This window comes from Clupea harengus, chromosome 23 (genome assembly GCF_900700415.2).
Source record: "Clupea harengus chromosome 23, Ch_v2.0.2, whole genome shotgun sequence".
In the NCBI taxonomy this organism is placed as follows: Eukaryota; Metazoa; Chordata; class Actinopteri; order Clupeiformes; family Clupeidae; genus Clupea; species Clupea harengus.
Genome location: NC_045174.1, coordinates 22,419,698 through 22,437,914, shown reverse-complemented (window position 1 = coordinate 22,437,914; position 18,217 = coordinate 22,419,698). Strand labels below are relative to the sequence as shown.

The 18,217-nt window shown below is 43.4% G+C and overlaps 3 protein-coding genes across 3 annotated transcripts in view; all 3 read left to right on the top strand.

The window, feature by feature from the left end:
• Nucleotides 1–18,217, top strand: part of LOC116218607 (nuclear body protein SP140-like protein) — a 176,862-nt gene that overhangs the window by 103,971 nt on the left and 54,674 nt on the right. The window lies entirely within an intron of this gene.
• Nucleotides 3,170–8,012, top strand: LOC122128712 (NACHT, LRR and PYD domains-containing protein 1 homolog). Its single transcript, XM_042703346.1, has 2 exons — nucleotides 3,170–3,379; nucleotides 6,320–8,012. The coding sequence occupies exon 2, from the start codon at nucleotides 6,567–6,569 to the stop codon at nucleotides 7,530–7,532; it is 966 nt and encodes a 321-aa protein (XP_042559280.1). The 5' UTR covers nucleotides 3,170–3,379; nucleotides 6,320–6,566; the 3' UTR covers nucleotides 7,533–8,012.
• LOC105902231 (NACHT, LRR and PYD domains-containing protein 1 homolog) overlaps nucleotides 16,259–18,217 on the top strand; it is a 44,413-nt gene continuing 42,454 nt past the window's right edge. Inside the window, exon 1 of the mRNA XM_042703184.1 lies at nucleotides 16,259–16,327. Within this exon, the coding sequence (XP_042559118.1) occupies nucleotides 16,259–16,327 (69 nt within the window). The remainder of the gene's footprint in view (nucleotides 16,328–18,217) is intronic.

Sequence of the window (18,217 nt, the reverse complement as noted above, 5' to 3'; positions counted from 1 at the left end):
TTGCCCATCACTAGAAAGGAGGTCTCTCAGTAAACACTCCAGCAAACATTTCAGCAGAGAGACACACACGAAAAGGATCTACTCGTGGTGCAACCAAAGAAGCCACTGGTACAGTAACTTATTGGGTTTTATTGCGATGATTATTTGCTGTTGAAAGTGCTGTTATAATCATTGATGGTTGTATAAGTTGATTGATTTGTGTAATGATACTAACCAAGCAGCACACAGCATACAGGCAGCATGCTTATCAGCTTGCTGCATGCAAGTGAGTTTGGCTTTTTGTTTGAGTATATTTTGTTGATTATAAATTGAACAATGATGTTTGAAGTGCTTTTCCTAAACACCTATGCTGCATACTATTTGCAGTCATTAAACAGTCACTCTGTCATTAGTTGGGATTGTTGCAGCAATTCCAACTGTTGTAAGCCTTGGTACTTGGTACTGAAATTGTTTGAAATGTATTTGAATTTTTTGTATAACTTGTGCTTTTTGTGTTTTTAAGGTTTTCAACCTAAATGAGCCAACCAGACCAAATGAACAGAGAAAAAATAAAAAATAATTCTGAGTTGGAACGAGTTGTCCCGTGCGTCCTTTGGGATTAGTGCACCAGGCCGTTTTCAAGTTGGGCCAGAGAGTAGACAAAAAACACCTGAGAACTTGACAGTGTGTGTTTGTGTGTGTGAGAGCTAGAGAGCATGTGTGTGATATCTGTGATGAGCGGTTAGTGTGTGTCTGTCTGTGTCTATGTGTGTGTGTTGCTATCTGTGATGGGTCCAGTATTGTATGTGTCAGATTGTGTGTGTGTGTGTGTGTGTGTATGAGAAAGAGAGAGCGTGTGTGTGTGTTTGTGTGTCACTGTGGGGTGCTGTGTCACTGGAGTAAGGTGTGTGTGTGTGTGTGTGTGTGTGTGTGTGTGTGTGTAAGGAGGAGCTCCCTTTAATAAGTGTTTGTGTGTCTCCATTTGATGTGTTAGTATGTGTACCCTGTGATGAGTGACTCATGGTGAACGTGTGTATGCCTGTGTTTGTGTGTGTGTGTGATTGGCACTCTGTGATGGCTGAAGTACGGTAAGTGTGTGGGTTGGTGTTGGTATAGGTAAAGGTATGTGAGTGTAATAATCACACGTATCATTATGTTTCTCCCAGGCTGAAGGGTTGTTCCCTCACAGAGAAGAGCTGTGCTGCTTTAGCATCAGCTGTCAGATCAACCTCCTGCAGTTTGAAGACGCTGGACCTGAGTGAGAATCCTCTTCATGATGCAGGAATTCAGCATCTCTCAGACCTCCTCAAGAGTCCCCACTGCAAGCTGGAGACACTAGAGTGAGTGTTAACACACAACAAGAGATCTGTGTGTGGGGTGGGGGGGGGCACACCGTGATGGGTGAGGGGGAGTACGTAAGGATGGGTGTACTATGGTGTGAGTGTGTGTGTGTGTTTGTGTTTATGTGTATCTGTTTGGTCCTGAGTTAGGGGTATGTGCATAGCACAGTGTGTGTGTGTGTGTGTGTGTGTGTGTGTGTGTGTTTCAGGAGGTGCTCCCTTTAATGAGTGTTTGTGTGTCTCAGTGGCCCCCTGTGATGATTGAAGGATGATGACGCAGTGTGTGAGGGACACCATTTGATGTGGAGGAAGGGTTGTGTGTGTGCGTATCGGGCACAAAAGTATGGAGTGCTATGATGGATGCAACAGAGTCTGTGTGTGTGTGTGTGTGTGTGTGTGTTTATGTCTCCCTGTTTGGTGCTGAGTAAGGGGTATGTTCGTAGCACCCCTTGATGTGTGTGTGTGTGTGTGTGTGTGTGTGTGTGTGTGTTAGGAGGAGTGTGTTTGTGTGGGTCAACACAGAGTGTTTATATGTCACTCTTTGGTGCTGATTGAAGGGTATGTGCGTAGCACCCCTCTATATACTGTATATATGTGTGTGTGGGTGTGTTTGTTTGAATATGAGGAATGAATGAATATGTGTGGGATACACGTGATGAGTTGTGTGTGTGTGTGTGTGTGTGTGTATATATGTGTGTGTGTGTGTGTGTGTGTGTGTGTGTGTGTCATGGTATGCATGAGGTTGTGTGTTTATATGTCACTGTTGCGTGGCACTCTGTAATTGGTCTAGTATAGTACGTGTGGGGGTGTGTGTTGGGCACCATATGATAGATGAAACACATTTTGTGTATGTCTGTGTGAATAATTATGTGTGTGTGTGTGTGTGTGTGTGTGTGTACTGTTACCTCCAAGGATGTATATCTGGTATTTCATTATGATAACTCATGAAAAGCGTTGTTGTTCCGTTGGTTTCATTCTCCTGAGCTTGTTGTTCTCTGTTCTGCTGTGTGTGAGAGCATGTGTGTGTGAGGGAGCGTGTGTGTGAGGGAGCGTGTGTGTGAGCGTGTGTAGCCTGTCTAGTCGATGCTGACTCTTTCTCCTCTTAGTTGGCTGTAGGCCTGCAAGCAGAGTGGTGATCACTTAAGTTCCCATAATATATTATTAGTTTTTGGAGGACATAAGGAGGTTGGGTGCTGTTTGCTGTTATTAGTCTCTGGAGGAGATATTGGGTGCCGTGTGTTTTCCTCCCCTTGTTTACCTCTGTTTTTCATCAGAGAGGGATTTTGTGAAGTTTTGTGTTCTTTATATATTTATTCTGATCAGGTGAGGTTTTTTTGTGAATTTTCAGTTAGCTGTTTTGTTTATTATGATAGATGAACTATGGTGTTTGTAAAGTGGTGCTAGAAATTATGTGAACCTCTTAGATATTCCTGAGAATCTGCATGTGATCAGATCTCCATCTAAGTTATCAAAATGTATAAAGACCAAAGACTTTATTGACCAAATGATCCAACATCAAATGTTTGTGTTTGTGTTGGGCACCTTTTAATGGATCAAGTACTGTGTGCGTGCGCACATGTGTGTGCGTATTATCCGTAGTGATTGTTTGTGCGTGTGTGTATAAAAGCATAGACTAGTAAAGCCTTTATCAGGCTTCGTCATTTTGTAAAAGCCTTTGTCATTGTATTCGCATACAACGAAATTTGTGTGTGCGTGTGTTATCTGTAGTGGTTGTTTCTGTGTGCGCGTGTGTGTGCCTTTATGTGTGCTATCTGTAGTGTGTGTGTGTGTGTGTGTGTGTGTGTGTGTGTGTGTGTGTGTGTGTGTGTGTGTGTGTGTGTGTGTGTGTGTGTGTGTGTGTGAGATGAGAGTGTTCAGCATTAACTGAAGAATCCCCACTGGAGGAACTAGCATACCTGTTAACACATTAATAATCGTTTGTCTTCTAGAGTGACTGGTCGTACCTTCAGAAAGGAGAGTCCAGCAGCAGCAGCCTCAGATGACCAAGACCAAGACCTGCAGGATCCAGGAGCACAGCTGCTCTCTGTGGACACTCCCAAGTGAGTCTGATGGACAACAGCGCACACACACACACACACACACACACACACACACACACACACACACACACACAGTCTTCAGGAGGAACCCAGAGAGAGAATGAGGTCATGAGGTTTGGGATTAAATGGAGGGAGTGTGTGTGTGTGTGTGTGTGTCTCGAGAATTGTCATAATTTTACGCAGATCCCTGTTTATTATGTGTCTGGTCAAAACCATGAAGATAGCCTTTAAACAGATTTACACACACCACTGGCAAGTCCTGTATCCTGTGACATCTGTCGGCCTGCTACACAACGGACATTTACGAATATGAAAGACACTCACAGAAAACTAATGGATGAGTTTTCAGCATGATGAAAAACAAGAAGGACACAAGAAGGTGTGATTAAGAGGATGCTGTCATGTACTGATAGACTCCTGAAATGGACTGGTCCACAAGTAAAGCACAGCACATGTGCCGTTTTCTGTCAAAGGAGGAGTGGAGGCAACCGCTGGTGAAAATCATTCAGTGCCCTGCTTTAAAAAAACATGTTATTATTATTATTATTATTATTATTATTATTATTATTATTATCCAGTTATTAGACCAGTCAGTCAGTGTCTACTCTAGACATGAGACTTACAGCTACCTGGGAGGTTGTTGTTGTTTTGTTAATAATAACAACAATACTATGACTACTGCACCAATAACAATGTTAATGCTAGTTGAAGAGGAGTTTTAGAGTTTAGGGTGGCTGGCAAAGTGGTCTGGTGCACATCGCCAGCAGCGTTTCTGCTCTTTGATCCAGCTTGCTCTCTGCTCATTGGGGAGCATTTACTGACATGATGTTCAGTGGATTTACAATACGCACAGACTAGACGGCATTCAGATGAGGTATTAGGGGAGGCTGACTGGCTTTAGGTGGGGCTTTGGAGGAGGGTGCCTGAGAGGGGTTCGCCTGAGAGGAGTTCTTGGAACCATGGAGGATGGCTGTGTGGCTGGGGTCTGGGGCATGAACATAAGCCCGGGCAAGTCGCTTTGCTTGATCTACCTTTAAGTGATCCGGTAAGATGTAGTATTTATACTGCTCAGACTCACCCGGGTCCAACAGGTTGGATAAGGCCATTTTCAGCATCATATTCTGGCTTTCATCCTCTCTGGTGAGATCAGGGAATGAGGGACCTTCTACCCGTCTGTAGGACTGCAGTCGGCCCGCAGGGGGAGCTAGAGGGCTTGAATGGGCAGCATAGGTCAGGTGGAGGTGATGCGCATTGAGGGGCCGATACACAGGCTGGGCAGACTGGGTCATGGCACTAGGCAAGGCTTGATGAGGCAGTGTATGGGCTGGACGCAGAGAGTGATGTGGGGCTGGGACTTGTGAGATGGCAGGGAACTGATTATGGGCAGGAGGATGTGAGGTATGCCAGGACTGAACCTGGGAGGTGAGGGAGGGGGACTTCTGTTATCTGCGGGCAGTTCTGCATCCTCTGGCTCCTCCTCATCCATAGACTCCCGAGGTGGCTGCAAGGGTTCTTCCTCTTCCTCAGATTCACACTGGGGTTGGGGTTCATAACGGGGACCAGCACCAAAGATGTCTGCAGAGTAGAGGGGCTGTTGCTCCTGCGCTGCTGCGGGCGCTTGTGGCCGTTGGCCATACTGCGGGATGAACTCATCATAGCGAGCAGGAAGCTGGGTTTGCCGGCGTGGGCGCTCAGGTTGAAGTAGCGAAGGCAATGAATGACTGGACTCCATTGGTCATCAGCACTCCGGTGAGCAAAGGACCATGAAGAGGAGTTTTAGAGTTTAGGGTGGCTGGCTTGAGACCAAATGGGGGTGTCAGTGAGAACACACTGTCCAGTCAGGATTCACTGTTCAGAAGGGTCATTTATTAGAGTTCCAGTGAGGATATGAGAAGGACTGTATGGATGTGTGTGTGTGTGTGTGTGTGTACAAGCATGTGTGTGGTTCCTAGGAGGAAAGGAGAAATGAAATACAATCAGCTCCAAACAATGCCATAATACAAACAATGCCACAGCATTCAAAATGCGCTCAAGTTACACTACATAAGTTACACTACATAAGTCAATAAATGTGCCACATAATAATAACTCTAACTGCACATCATTAAGCACAACATAAGGTCTCAGCCTACACAGCCAATACATTCAACTGGCACATTTCACTGGCAATAAACAATTCACTGGCACATTTCAGTTCATTTTTATCTCTAAACTGAATCAGGATCAGTCCATTGAAGCACAAGCTACAATTCACTTCCATGGCTCAGATAACGCACACAGGAGGAGCACATGCAGCAGCATCCAGGTTCTCAGTGTCTCTGAGTGAAAGGAAGGGGCTGTGGGCACAGGTGTGGCTAATAAGGTTGGTGGCAGGGTGTGGCCTAATAGGCAGGTGATCAGGGCTAATTGGAGCTGAGTGAAACAGAATGGGGAAATGAACAGGCTGGGAAAGGGGCGTGGCAGTGAGTCTGTGAGGGAAGCAGGGAAACTGAAAAACTTCCAAACACTAATATCATTACTTGTGAATCAACTGTGTTAGCTTACATGACATTTAGTTTGGATCTGTCACTTCTCACACATCACTAGGTGATACTGGCCTCCAATGACCTCCAGTCTACGTAGCCATTACTTTCCTCTGTCTGACCATGTGTGTGTGTGCGTGTGTATATAAGCATCCGTGTGTGTGTGTGTGTGTGTGTGTGTGTGTATATATAAGCATCCGTGTGTGTGTGTGTTGGGGATAAAATGGAGGGAGAATCTGGTGAACGTAGTCTTCTTCCCCCGACTGATGAAACATCAGGTTTCCTCCTGAAGAGAACACCTTGACCTGTTCAGAGTGAGAACCTTTTCATTCGTGTGTATCTTTGTGGTTATGCTGGTTTATCTGTGTTCAAGCTGTGTGTGTGTCTCTCTCTCTCTCTCTCTCTCTCTCTCTTAAAGGGAGGGTTACCACAGTGAAGATCTACAGAAGAGCTGTGAAGCCTGTACTGAAGTTCCAGACTCCAGCCACTGGGTCCTGGTGGAGCCTGACGTCTCCACAGAGAAGAGCGATTCGACTTACAGCCTGAGCTCTCCTGCAGGGAGGTATGAGTGCTCAGAGTCTGGTCTGCGATGGCTGTGTGCTGGTCAAGTCACCCTGCAGTACCACTTCACAGACTGGCATCTCTTGGCTGGAGAGCTGCCTCACATGCAGTACAGACCAGCTGGCCCTTCGATGGACATCAAGCTCATCTCAGGAGAGATGCAGGAGATCCACCTGCCACATTTCCTCTGTTTGGGAGGTAGTCAGTCCTGTCTGAAGGATTCTGTGATGGTTCTGCATAAGCAGGACAGTGGAGTGTGTTTGGAGAAGTGTGAGCTGAGTCGCTTCCATGCCAGGCTGGTGAACCCCTCCTTTTCTCTTCTTGGACTTTTCTACTCTTTGATATCGCTCTTGCTTCCTGGGAAGGAGGAGAGGGAGAAGCAGATTAAGATCCATGCTGATGTTCAGGTCTATCGGAGTAGCACCTCCCCCCTCACCTTCCGCATGTACCTCCTGCCAGCGCATCCCCATCCCAGAAAGTTATTGAGGGACCAGGAATTGGAGGAAGGTTTCCGAGGCATCAGACTCTCTAAGCCCCCGCCTGTGAGACCGCTGCATGAGAATGAGTTCTATGGTTTACACACAACTCCAGAATGCATCAGAATGTATCCAGTAGAGTTAGACCTCAGATTCAGCCAAATTGCTCCTAACTTCTCAGAGGTTCGCATAGGTGAGGCTGGTGACTTTAAAATAGAGCTGCTCAGCTCTGCAGACCAACAGACAGTCTGGGAAGCAGAGATCTTGAGAGCCGATTGCTCCTGGACCAATCCCAACCAGAGCAGTGACAACCTATCAGCTGCTGAGTTCCTCAGAAGGCACCAGGCAGATCTTGTTCAGAAGGTGAAGAACGTGAACCAGTTAGCAGATAAGCTGCTCTCACAAGGCCTCATCAACACTGAAAATCTTTCAAACATCAGCGCAGAACGCACTGAAGAGGGCAAGATGAGATGTGTGTTTAAGGTCCTGGAGTCTTGTGGGGAGAGAGGGAAGCGCGTGTTCATCACAAACCTTCAAGAGCAACACCCTGAGCTGCTGGAGGAGTTGGGCATGCCTCCTGGATGGGGATATTAAAACCTCCTTTAGCTATTTTCATTTGTAATTCTGTAACTTCATCTGTACTCATGCTCAGTAGACGGTTGCAACGTGGAAGGCAACAATGCGCTACAACGCTTGCTAGCACATTTTCCAGCTCATAGTCCAAAGCTTTGCCCTGCAAACACCACCACCATAGTTAGAACACCAACAACACTGTTGTCTAGCAATCTAACTACTGATAAAGCATACAAAAACCTTACAAACAGCAACAACAGCACAGTTGGCGCTGATAAAAGGTTTGCTTGCATGCTAACGCATGTCTTAGGGCAATATAAGATCTATAAGATCAGCCCCCTCTATTGACTCCTTCAAGTCCAGGCTCAAAACCCACTTTTACCAATTCTTTAGCATTTGGATCCTCCTGATAATTTGATAATTTGCCTTCTGTATATATAGATGCTTAGTTGAGTGTTTTGCTTCTGTTTTTCTATTTGATTTCATATGTTATTGTGATTTAATTGTACAGCACTTTGGTCAACGTGAGTTGTTTTTCAATGTGCTCTGTACATACATTTGACTTGACTTGACTTTGACTTGAATATTGTTGGCGATAATATCGCTGTGAAAGCTTGTTTTTATTTTTACATTTCCGCGGGGTGGTCCAAAGCTTTGCCTTTTTAACAACACCACCATAGTTAGAATTGAAAAAAAGTTTGCCAACTGATGCACTGTATGGTGGAAGTGTTACCAATGTCATGCTATGAAAGCTTTTCTTATAGTTTCGATGGCTTACATTTTCTGACACAGCGGAAAACTACAGAGCGAATAGCTGGGGAAAGTGCACACGACAAGTGTCCCTATACCCTTGGGTCATGAATAATTCCTACCCTTACCCTAACCTGGGTTCATCCTCTCCCACGCCTTGTGCTGGATAGCCTGTGGAATGCGATAGCTGGGTGTTTTTCTTCATCAAATAATCAAATCAGATGTCTGCACTGCACAGTTGATCTGGCCAGCAGGGGGCAGCATCAAAAGAGCTAAAGGAAGGTGGAAGTTACAGCCATGTTTGTAGTCCCTAGTTTGGTCGAAAACTAAAAATCTAACTCCTGAAAAGGCATGAGAAACCTTCGAACACCAACAACACCACAGTTGTCTAGCATTCTAACTCCTGAAAAGGCATGAGAAACCTTCGAACACCAACAACACCACCGTTGTCTAGCATTCTAACTCCTGAAAAGTGGTGTGGTTCAGTCCGGACTACAGAACTGCTTAGTTTAAAGCCTAGACGGCTAGTTGGAACGACAGGTGTGTTTATCTGTCCTTCATATGACCATATTCCATGAAAGTGTTATATATAAATGTGTTGCTTACAACACCTTGCCTCAGAAAGTGTCAAATTGTTGCCTACTGTCTCAATAAGAATAAGTAATGATAGCTCTTGCCTTCAGTCAGTGATGAAAAACTATGACTCAGGCTGGTACAACCAAATAGAAAAAGTATACTTTTCTCATGTTTTGTCTATTTTTATACTGTTGAATTGCATTTTGTGTTTTCTGCAAATTGTGTTTTTCTGTTTTCTGTATTGATACATTTAATGGGTACATTTGGTGTTTCCTGGATGGGGATTATGTTCAAATATCCTTCAGCTATTGATTCATAACTTTGTAACTTTGGCTCTACTTGTACTCAGATGGTCAGTGTATGTATGGAGCCACAGTTGGCACTGGTCAAAGTGGAGAGGTGTTCCAATGAAATTGGAGAGGTGTTCATAATGTTGTTATTGATACATTTGATTGCTACATTTGGTGATTATGATATATTATAGGGGAAGATATTAGAGAAGTTAATGATGTTTGGATTCGCAATAAATATAGCAATACTTGAAAGTGGAGTCAAAATGTTAAAAATGTTGCCTTATCATTTTCTATGGAAAAGACACATTAGATTAGGCCTACTCAGTGGTTGAAACTCATACTCCAAGACCAGGGAAGATGTTTACAATCTGTATATACTTTGATTATTATGATTCTTAACATTAGCATCTTTCATTAAATTATATTTGTTAAATCCTGAAATGTATATGTATTCATCTTTTCTTATAATAATTACGATGATAAAGGTTGTTGTTATTACTGTGATAGATGTTTTTCATTATAATGGGCTATCATTATATTGTTGTGCACTTTATGTGCAAATTTGGTCATAGTGTTGTGTTCACTCTTTATGTTAATGTGGCTGCTTTTACATTAATCCACTAGGGCTATATGGTACATGAATTTAGCACCAGTAGAATAGAAATAGAATAGAAAATAGAACAGAATAGAAAAACCTTTGTCATTGTATTCGCACACAACGAAATTTGGAGTTCTGCTCCTGTTGGTGCGACTAGGGACAACATATAACACAACAACAACATATAACACAACAGTAGTACGACAAGCTAAAAACAGTACAAATAGTTTAAACTATATATATATATATATTAAGAGTTCAACAGAGTGCCGGTGGTATAGATTAAAGTACTTCCCTGAGGAACAATAAATACAGTAACAGTGCTTCCATGAGGTGCTTTACAATAAATACAGTAAAGAAAATATTGCAAACACAGTAAGGGAAAATAGTTGAAGACTTTGACTCACAAGTATGGAGGCACTCCATAGAACGCTGACTGATGTGTACTCATAGGCGGAGATCCCGGGGGGGACGTGTCCCCCCCTACCATAAAGTTGTCCCCCCCAACAATCATTGGAATTTTTTTAAATATAGTAATATGAAATAAATGCACGACGACACAAGCAATGCTAATTATAAACGTAAAACAATGTGTTTTTTTAAGTGTTGAAAAATCATGATCCCCCTATTCCTCAAAGTGGTTTGGTTCACATGCTGTTTCCAACGGGCGGGGCTACCGGCAGCTCCGTGTTTCAGTCAATTAGCCAAGTACATGGTCAGACAGTGAGACTGTTTCCTCCTCTCTCCCACTGACGCAGTTAAGAACATGTAATGAAGAAGTTTTTTCTAAACTCCTTTTACGAAGTTCCAATCGATACGTTTGCTGATAACACACGCATGCCGGTAATTAACACCGTTACCATAGCTAGCTAGACAGTTAGGACACTGTCCTGTCAGGGGCAGGTTAATGCTAGTTAATAAAGGTAGGTCTACATCTCAGTGCCTCTGTCACGGGGGTACGTGGGAGTAAAGAGCAGGTTGCGGTAGGAACTGTATGTGAGGGAAGCATAGGTGAGGGAAGCAATGGGGTGCTGCACTAGACCAGCAATTTGTCTACCAATCCTGCATTAATTATCCCGTAATCAGTCAATTCAATTCAGCTGGTTTATTTAGCCATAGCAAGCAGGAGCCTCATAAATGGGGAGAGAGGAGAGAGTGTGGGAAGGTTCCCCCGCCCTGGCTTTGCTGTTATTTGTTACAGGATCTCGGCGGAGTGCCGCGAGTTGCAGAGGAAAGTTTGGAAGCAGAGGGCCGAGGAACACCGTCTTTGGGGAAAGCGAGAGTGGAGACGTGACGTCTCGTGGGGATCCGTCGACTATCAGCTGACTGAAGGCTGACTCAGGACAACGTAAACCAGCCGTGACTACAGTGGAGCCGTAACTGGTGTGGACGTACACCTCCTTTTGCGCAACTGCCAGGGAGGAGAGAAGTGTGGAGCTTTCCTCCCTCAACGAGCTAAGTGGCCCTTCCTTGCCCTGTTAGTTTTAGATTAAGCAAGACTGTGCTTGAGTGTTCATGTTCCACGAGTGGTGAGCAGTGTATAGCGCCGCTAGCGTAGAAAAGCAGTAGCCTGCTAATGACTGTATGTATGTTGGTTGTCTGTGTTATTGAGCCTCCACATTCACAGTAGGCCTATAGGCCATCTACAAGTGGCTGCCTACCTGACGGTGTGTGTGTGCGCGTACGTGTGTATGTGTACTTCCTAGTGAAGCCCAGCTGAGACAGTGAGGGACCGGCACGCCTGCCAGCCATACGTAGGAGGAGAGTGGACTGCTTAACTGCTTAATGTTCAAATTTTACCCACATCTATTATGCTTGGGGTCAATTTGACCCCAGCAATTTAAACCTCCAAAAAATTATTATAATTATTTTTTTTTTACCCAAGTTTATGTGTCAGTACTTTAGGTTTGTTTGTTGACTACCTAAATAGCCCTTAAAAATAAAACAATATCCCCACCCACTCCCTTTATACATCCAGAATACATGTTACGCGACTATGGAGAAATATGCAGATCCCCATAAAATCTCACTGATTGACCTAAAATTGGAAAGAGATATCCTTCTGGTGTTTTTATGGCTAAATATTATTTCTAAGTACATATTGTTGTTATCTATAACATTTGGAATAAAAAACTATTTCTTTTATCAAGAAAAGTAACAATGTGATGAAAAAAGTTGATATTTCTTATATATTTTATACAATTAAAACAGCCTGGGGTCAAATTGACCCCAAACAACACCTATGCGTAAAGTATGTGTACAGGACATTGAAAACATATCATCATGTTAATTTTGTGTTTACCCAGTTGTCCCCATTAAATTAGGAAAAGTCATTAAATATGAAGCAAAACAAATTATGTCAAACATTTATTTAGAGACGTTAAACATTGAATGGGGTCAAATTGACCCCAAACATAATAGGAGGGTTAAGACATGAATTGGACTCTTTTACTCGTTGCACCTTTTCTACATATTTATTAGCTATTGTATAAAATAAAGATTATTGTATTTTTCTACTTCTGCATCCGTGTCTGTATGTTGGGAAAGGGTGCTTCACAGCCAAAGGATATTAATAAGCTAACTGTGAATAATACAGTGTACCGGATAATGATAAGTAAAACTGAACCGGTGACACCTCTCCAGATTAGTTAAATGAACTGAAGGTAAATTCATTTAATCTTTCCCTGTGGTGCATGAACAATGCTGGTATTGGATATATTTATCTGCATCTCCCTCTTGTATTGTGTAATCTGTAAATTCTCGCCTCAAATGTAAGCTTGTTATCCACCATATTGTAATGAAACAGCCTGGTTACTGATATTGTGCTGCCACCACCTTTTTTAAACCGGTATGGTCCGGCAGTCGTCCCAGGTTCCACTCAAGACCGCCACTCAGAGTTGGAGTACAAACAGAACTTGTTTATTATTTAATAACATAGCACTTTATGAAATAAGTCGAGCTCATCAGCAGGAATTTGGGTCAGTTACTAGAATTATTGCACATGCCACTTCGCCTTAATCACACAGAATATTGCACACATCCAAAGGCCCAACAGGGGAATTATAAATAAGCACGCATTTGCTAAAACTCTTAAATAGACACGGCAAACCAGTCATCACTTCACCGCAACCAACAACCAATCAGGGGCTCATAGGCTAGTCAATACATTCTAAAACATTTCCCCAAAACCCACCCGCGATATTCAACACTCAATCTTAGCGACAATCCCTCCCCAAATTCACACACACACACGCGCACGCACACAGTTCATGAAAACACGTTAAAACAATTGGCTAACTTCCCTCCGCCTGGCAGCCATCGAGACTCTCCCGTCACCGAAGGCTCAGTCCGTGGGCACCGGCGTCCCGGATACACACACACACAAAAAGAGTCCCAAAAAATACATGCAATTCCGAGCGTCCCACGTCGGTTCCAACAGTCTAAATCCTCACTTGCCCCAATACATAGTCCATGCCAGAGAGCGCCCACAGCCAGTCAATACTCACGAAACTGCTTCGAGTCGTCTGTCTCATCCCTCGTCCGTCAAACACCATGACATTCTTAAAGTTTCATGTCCAGGTGTCTCACATCCTCAATCACTCAATCACGTCACCAACCGCATGACAAGCCATCACGTGATTGACGCTACATTCATCACAATATCTTGGTGGCAGCGGTGGGATCCAGTGGCTGCGAGCAGCTCAAGGAGTTGATTAGGAGAATACGCATCTGAACTGAGAAGTCCGTGCTACGTCTGTCTGATTACGGAGCTACCTGGGATGGACCAGCTTATCAAGCCCCAGACACGACAGAAGAGGTTGACTAAACATCCGACACACGTCTCCAGGCCACCTCCGGCAGACCTTGACCAGGGTTCCAGCGCGACTGACGAGTACGCTGAAGCAAGAGGTACAGGCCATGCTGGAGAGGGGGACGATGGAGCTGTCGCGCAGTGAGTGGTCCAGTCCTGTCGTACTTGTTGAAAAAAAAGGGACGACGGACCCCACTTATGTGTGGTCTTTTTACAGCATCGCAGCCTGCAATGTTACTGCGGACTTTCTTTCGCGTCAGCACACAGACGCTCACTCTTAAGTGAGGGGTGTGTGACGGTACGCATGTCGTACGCATGGCGACCGTCACGGCAGTATTACACTGCCTACATGTACAAACATGAACCGTGTGTGTGTTATGTTTGTTATCCGTGTCTCAGGGGCGTAACTAAAGGGGGTGCAGCAGGTGCAGCTGCATCTGGGCCCGTGAGGTGTCGAGGCCTGTAGCCGTAGCCGGGCCCAAAGACATACACGCGTAACTTTTCGGGCCCCCTATCAGGGAAGGTTGCTTAGCGGGCCCGCCCTCAGTCCCGATCCTACGTCAAATTTTCTCGGGTATGCTTATGTTCAAATACGCGCTATATTTAGAACGATGGAAGTGTCAAATGCTATATATATTCCTGAAAGGGCAAACTTATCTCAGTCATGGTTGTTATTATTTTTGGGGGAAAAGTAGCAATTTATAACAAAATCATATGCTTATCCTACATACACTATAGAAACTATCAAAACACTATTCAATTAAATGAATAAGTTCTTATTTTCTTTGGTATTTTTGTGATTAGCAATGATGATTGCTGGGTAATATGTATGTTGTTGTCCAATGTCAAGTCTCTATTTGATCATGTGACAATACAATACGCTATAGTTAAACCAATTCTGATAACTTAGGTCTGAAGGTCTGATAACCTAGCTCATTGAGCACTGCACAGCACAACTTTACTCGTAACAATGCCTTTTAAGCACAAGATTGGAAGTAGAAAAGGGCAAGAGAAAAAAGAACAGGAGGAGAAACTGCCTAAATTAGATTATTTTGGCTTTTGAACTAGCCGTCAACTAGTCGCCAGCCCACGGAGTCAGCAGTGCAGCAGTTCAGCTGGGATCAGAATCGCTGTTTCTGCCCTCAGTAGTGTGTCAGCAACCATGCAACAGTTAACAATCTTTACGGTAAGAAATGTTCCTGCTGAGAGTCAAACAAGACTTAGTTCATTGTGTACACACCCATCACTTCTGAAATATGTAAGGTTGATTAATTAAACACTATTTATATCGATAACAAACACCTTTGATTAGCGTTTTTTTTAGACGCGGTTGTGGAAGTAGGGAACGCTACGATTTTTTTTTTTAGTGTTCACTAGGCGGGCCCGTCATATCTTGCACCTGGGCCCGTCGTTACTACGTTACGCCACTGCCGTGTCTGCATATACTTTCTTAAATCTTGGTTAACCGGCTCATTCATCATCTAAACTTCCATGACTTGCGCTTGCTTTCTACAATCATTACACCTCTACAGTTTAAATAACCACATCATACAATGTCTTGTGTTAAATGTTCCGTTTATTTAGTTTAAATAGCATACATCATATGTCATATTCCATACCGTTTGTCTACCGTTGTTTATTGTCTCGTTGTTCGTTTGTTTTGGTGAATATACCGCGATTATGTGCGAGTTTTAAAAGGGCATATAACTTCCGGGTTGGCCCGAATTAGGTTTAATAATATTGGCTGATATTTTATGTGTCGGCTGTGCCGTCACCAAGCCGTGGTATGCATAATGTTTTGCTACCCTGTTTACTCTTTCTCCCCGGTGTGGGATTTTGCTTTGTGGCTGATATGAGCCAAATGTTGTGGCTGTTAGGAGCCAAATGTGTTTACCTGCCTGACACCCCTGAAGTTCAATATTGGCATCATCCAATTGATGAGATGATCCTGTGTGTCGAGAGAGTTGCCGTTTCATAGAGACGTAAGTCTTTGGAGCTCTCACCATGGACTAGCTTAAATGGTCCTTTTATTGCTTAGACCACTGATTATGTGCTTTTATAAGTTATTTTATATTTAACTGAGAACTGATATTTTCATTTATAGCTTGTTTTAAACTGCTCCATAATAGCTTTCAATTCAATATGCCTTATGTTGGCTATTACCTCAACATCTTAAATCTCTTATGAACAACTTGTACTTTTTATATATCTGGGAAGTTTGATTTGCTCTATGTCTAGGTAATATGACCCCACTAGATTATTTCTGCAACACCACTTTAGTGGGTAAGTAGATCTGACCAGACCACTAATCTATAGCTGAGGATCTTTATTATAGATGAGAGATCTGACCAGACCACTAATCTATAGCTGAGGACCTTTACTGTAGATGAAAGAAGTGACCAGACCACTAATATATAGCTGAGGACATTTATTATAGATGAGAGATCTGACCAGACCACTAATATATAGCTGATGACCTTTATTAAAGATGAGAGATGTGACCAGACCAAGTGTCAGCTTCAATCTCGGAACCTTAATATGCTATTTAATATATAACTTTAATAACTTAAACCTTCATAACCTGAGTGTTCAGTCAGTCAAGGCCTCAGTCCTTACTGTTGCTCTGGAGCTTCAGTACCATAACCACGTGTGTGTGTCTGGAAAGGTGTTCAAGCTGAAAAGGTTGGTGCAGCATCCTGACTATAACATCCTGAAACATATGGATTACGACATCGCCCTGGTGCAGCTGCAGGAGGCCGTGCCCGTCTCTGAATCAGTGGCACCCGTGGTACTGCCCAGCCCCCCGAGATGTCTTCAGTGCCAACGCTGAGTGCTGGGTCACCGGCTGGGGCTACAGGGGTGTGTGGGCATGTGTGTGTGTGTGTGGCAGTGTGTGGGTGTGCTCTATGTTCACGTGTCGTGTGTCATCTGTCTCCCTCTCTTTTTCTCTCTCTTCTCGGCCCCCTTCTCCCTCTTCCCGTTTCTCTCCCTCTCTCTCTCCTTCCCTCTCTCCCCCTCTCTCTGTCTCCTTCCCTCTCTCCCTCTCTCTCTCTGTCTCCCTCTGTCAGAGGAGCTGGGTGTTAAACATACTCTACAGGAGGTGCTGGTGTCTGGTTGATGAGGCCACATGTCTTCAGCTCTACCCCCATGTGACTCCCAGCCAGCTGTGTGTCGGTGACCTGGAGGGAGGTCAGTCTGTGTGTGAGTGCGTGTCTGTGTGTATGCATTTTTGTGTGTATTATATATGTGTATGTGTTTATATTATATGTTATATATATATATATATATATATATATATATATATCATCTACAGCTCTGCGAGTGGGTGTGTCTACGCTGGAGCCTACACAGGCGTCTACCTGCAGTTCATCCAGGACACCATTATGGAGTCAGAATGCGATAATATGCCTCAATTTGAAGGATGTTTTTTTTATAGACAACTCATACGGGTATCATCTTCAAAACGATTTTTCATGGTATATATTCATGTGAAGGACAGATCAATACACCTGTCTAGCTGTCTAGGCTTGGACCCTGCAAAAATGTAAAAAATGCTTTCACAGCACGTCACCAGCTATATCACCGAAAGAGATGAGTTAGCATGTTAGCAAACCTTTTATCAGTTTTATGTTTGTAAAGTTTTTGCCTTTTCAGTAGTTTTTGACCAAAACTCCTTACTGCTGTCACTCGCACGCACGCAAACACACACACACACACACACACACACACACACTCATACACTCATACACACACGCACGCACTTTTTCTCTCCATGTTCAGATGTAATAAAACTTGAAATCAGAGTCCTTGCAGTTTCTCTGTCTGTATGATGTACAAAGACCCCAGGAGTCCACACACTCAAACACTGTAACAAATAGAATGAAATACATGTTGGATATAGTTATTATATAAACACTATAAGAATATTATATGAGTTTAAAAGAATATATTAATTAATATGAACTAACAATGCAGTCAATAGATTGATTAATCATCAGAGGTCTAGAAAGGCCAGCTCATGAAAATGTGTTTTTAATATGGGATATGAAAGAAGTCGGAGATGAAGCATGTCTGATATTGAGGGGAAGGCTGTTCTAGAGAGGAAGCATGTAGATTTGCTCTTGATGTCCCATGTTCTCACATGACATGACCTACTTTGATCACCAGAGGGCGAAATGAGATTGGAAAATCACTCTACAAGTCTGCTGTTCCAGAGTTTTAGGGGCCAGAACTGGAAATGAATGGTCAGCGTTGGAACGTAATTTTGATTCTTTTCATCATTAATTAAGATGGTCAGTGTCAAACAAGTGTCAAGTGTTATTGAGGGGAAGGCTGTTCCAGAGAGGTAGAATCTAGTAGTTCATAATGTTTATCATAACCTATATTATTTATACTTCATGAAATGATATGCAGGTTTTTAGTGCACTATATGAAGGTAAAATAGTTATCATTAAACTTTGGCTGTTTGGTTGGTCACTGACTAAGTGTGCATAGCAAGCTAGTTAAGGCTATGTGTGCTGAACATATGCACCAGTTCAGTTATGTTATTGCATAGGTGCATAATTGTCTGTGGGTCTTTGCTGACTAGTGCGCAGGACTTAATGTTTGGCCATCATCCGTGGGCATCAACTTGGCAACGTATGCACGTGTGTTTTAATGTGTTACTCGCTATGCGATT

Bases quoted from the DNA above. Each gene is read 5' to 3' on its own strand.
- LOC122128712 (XM_042703346.1), top strand. From the start codon at position 6,567: ATGCAGTACAGACCAGCTGGCCCTTCGATGGACATCAAGCTCATCTCA.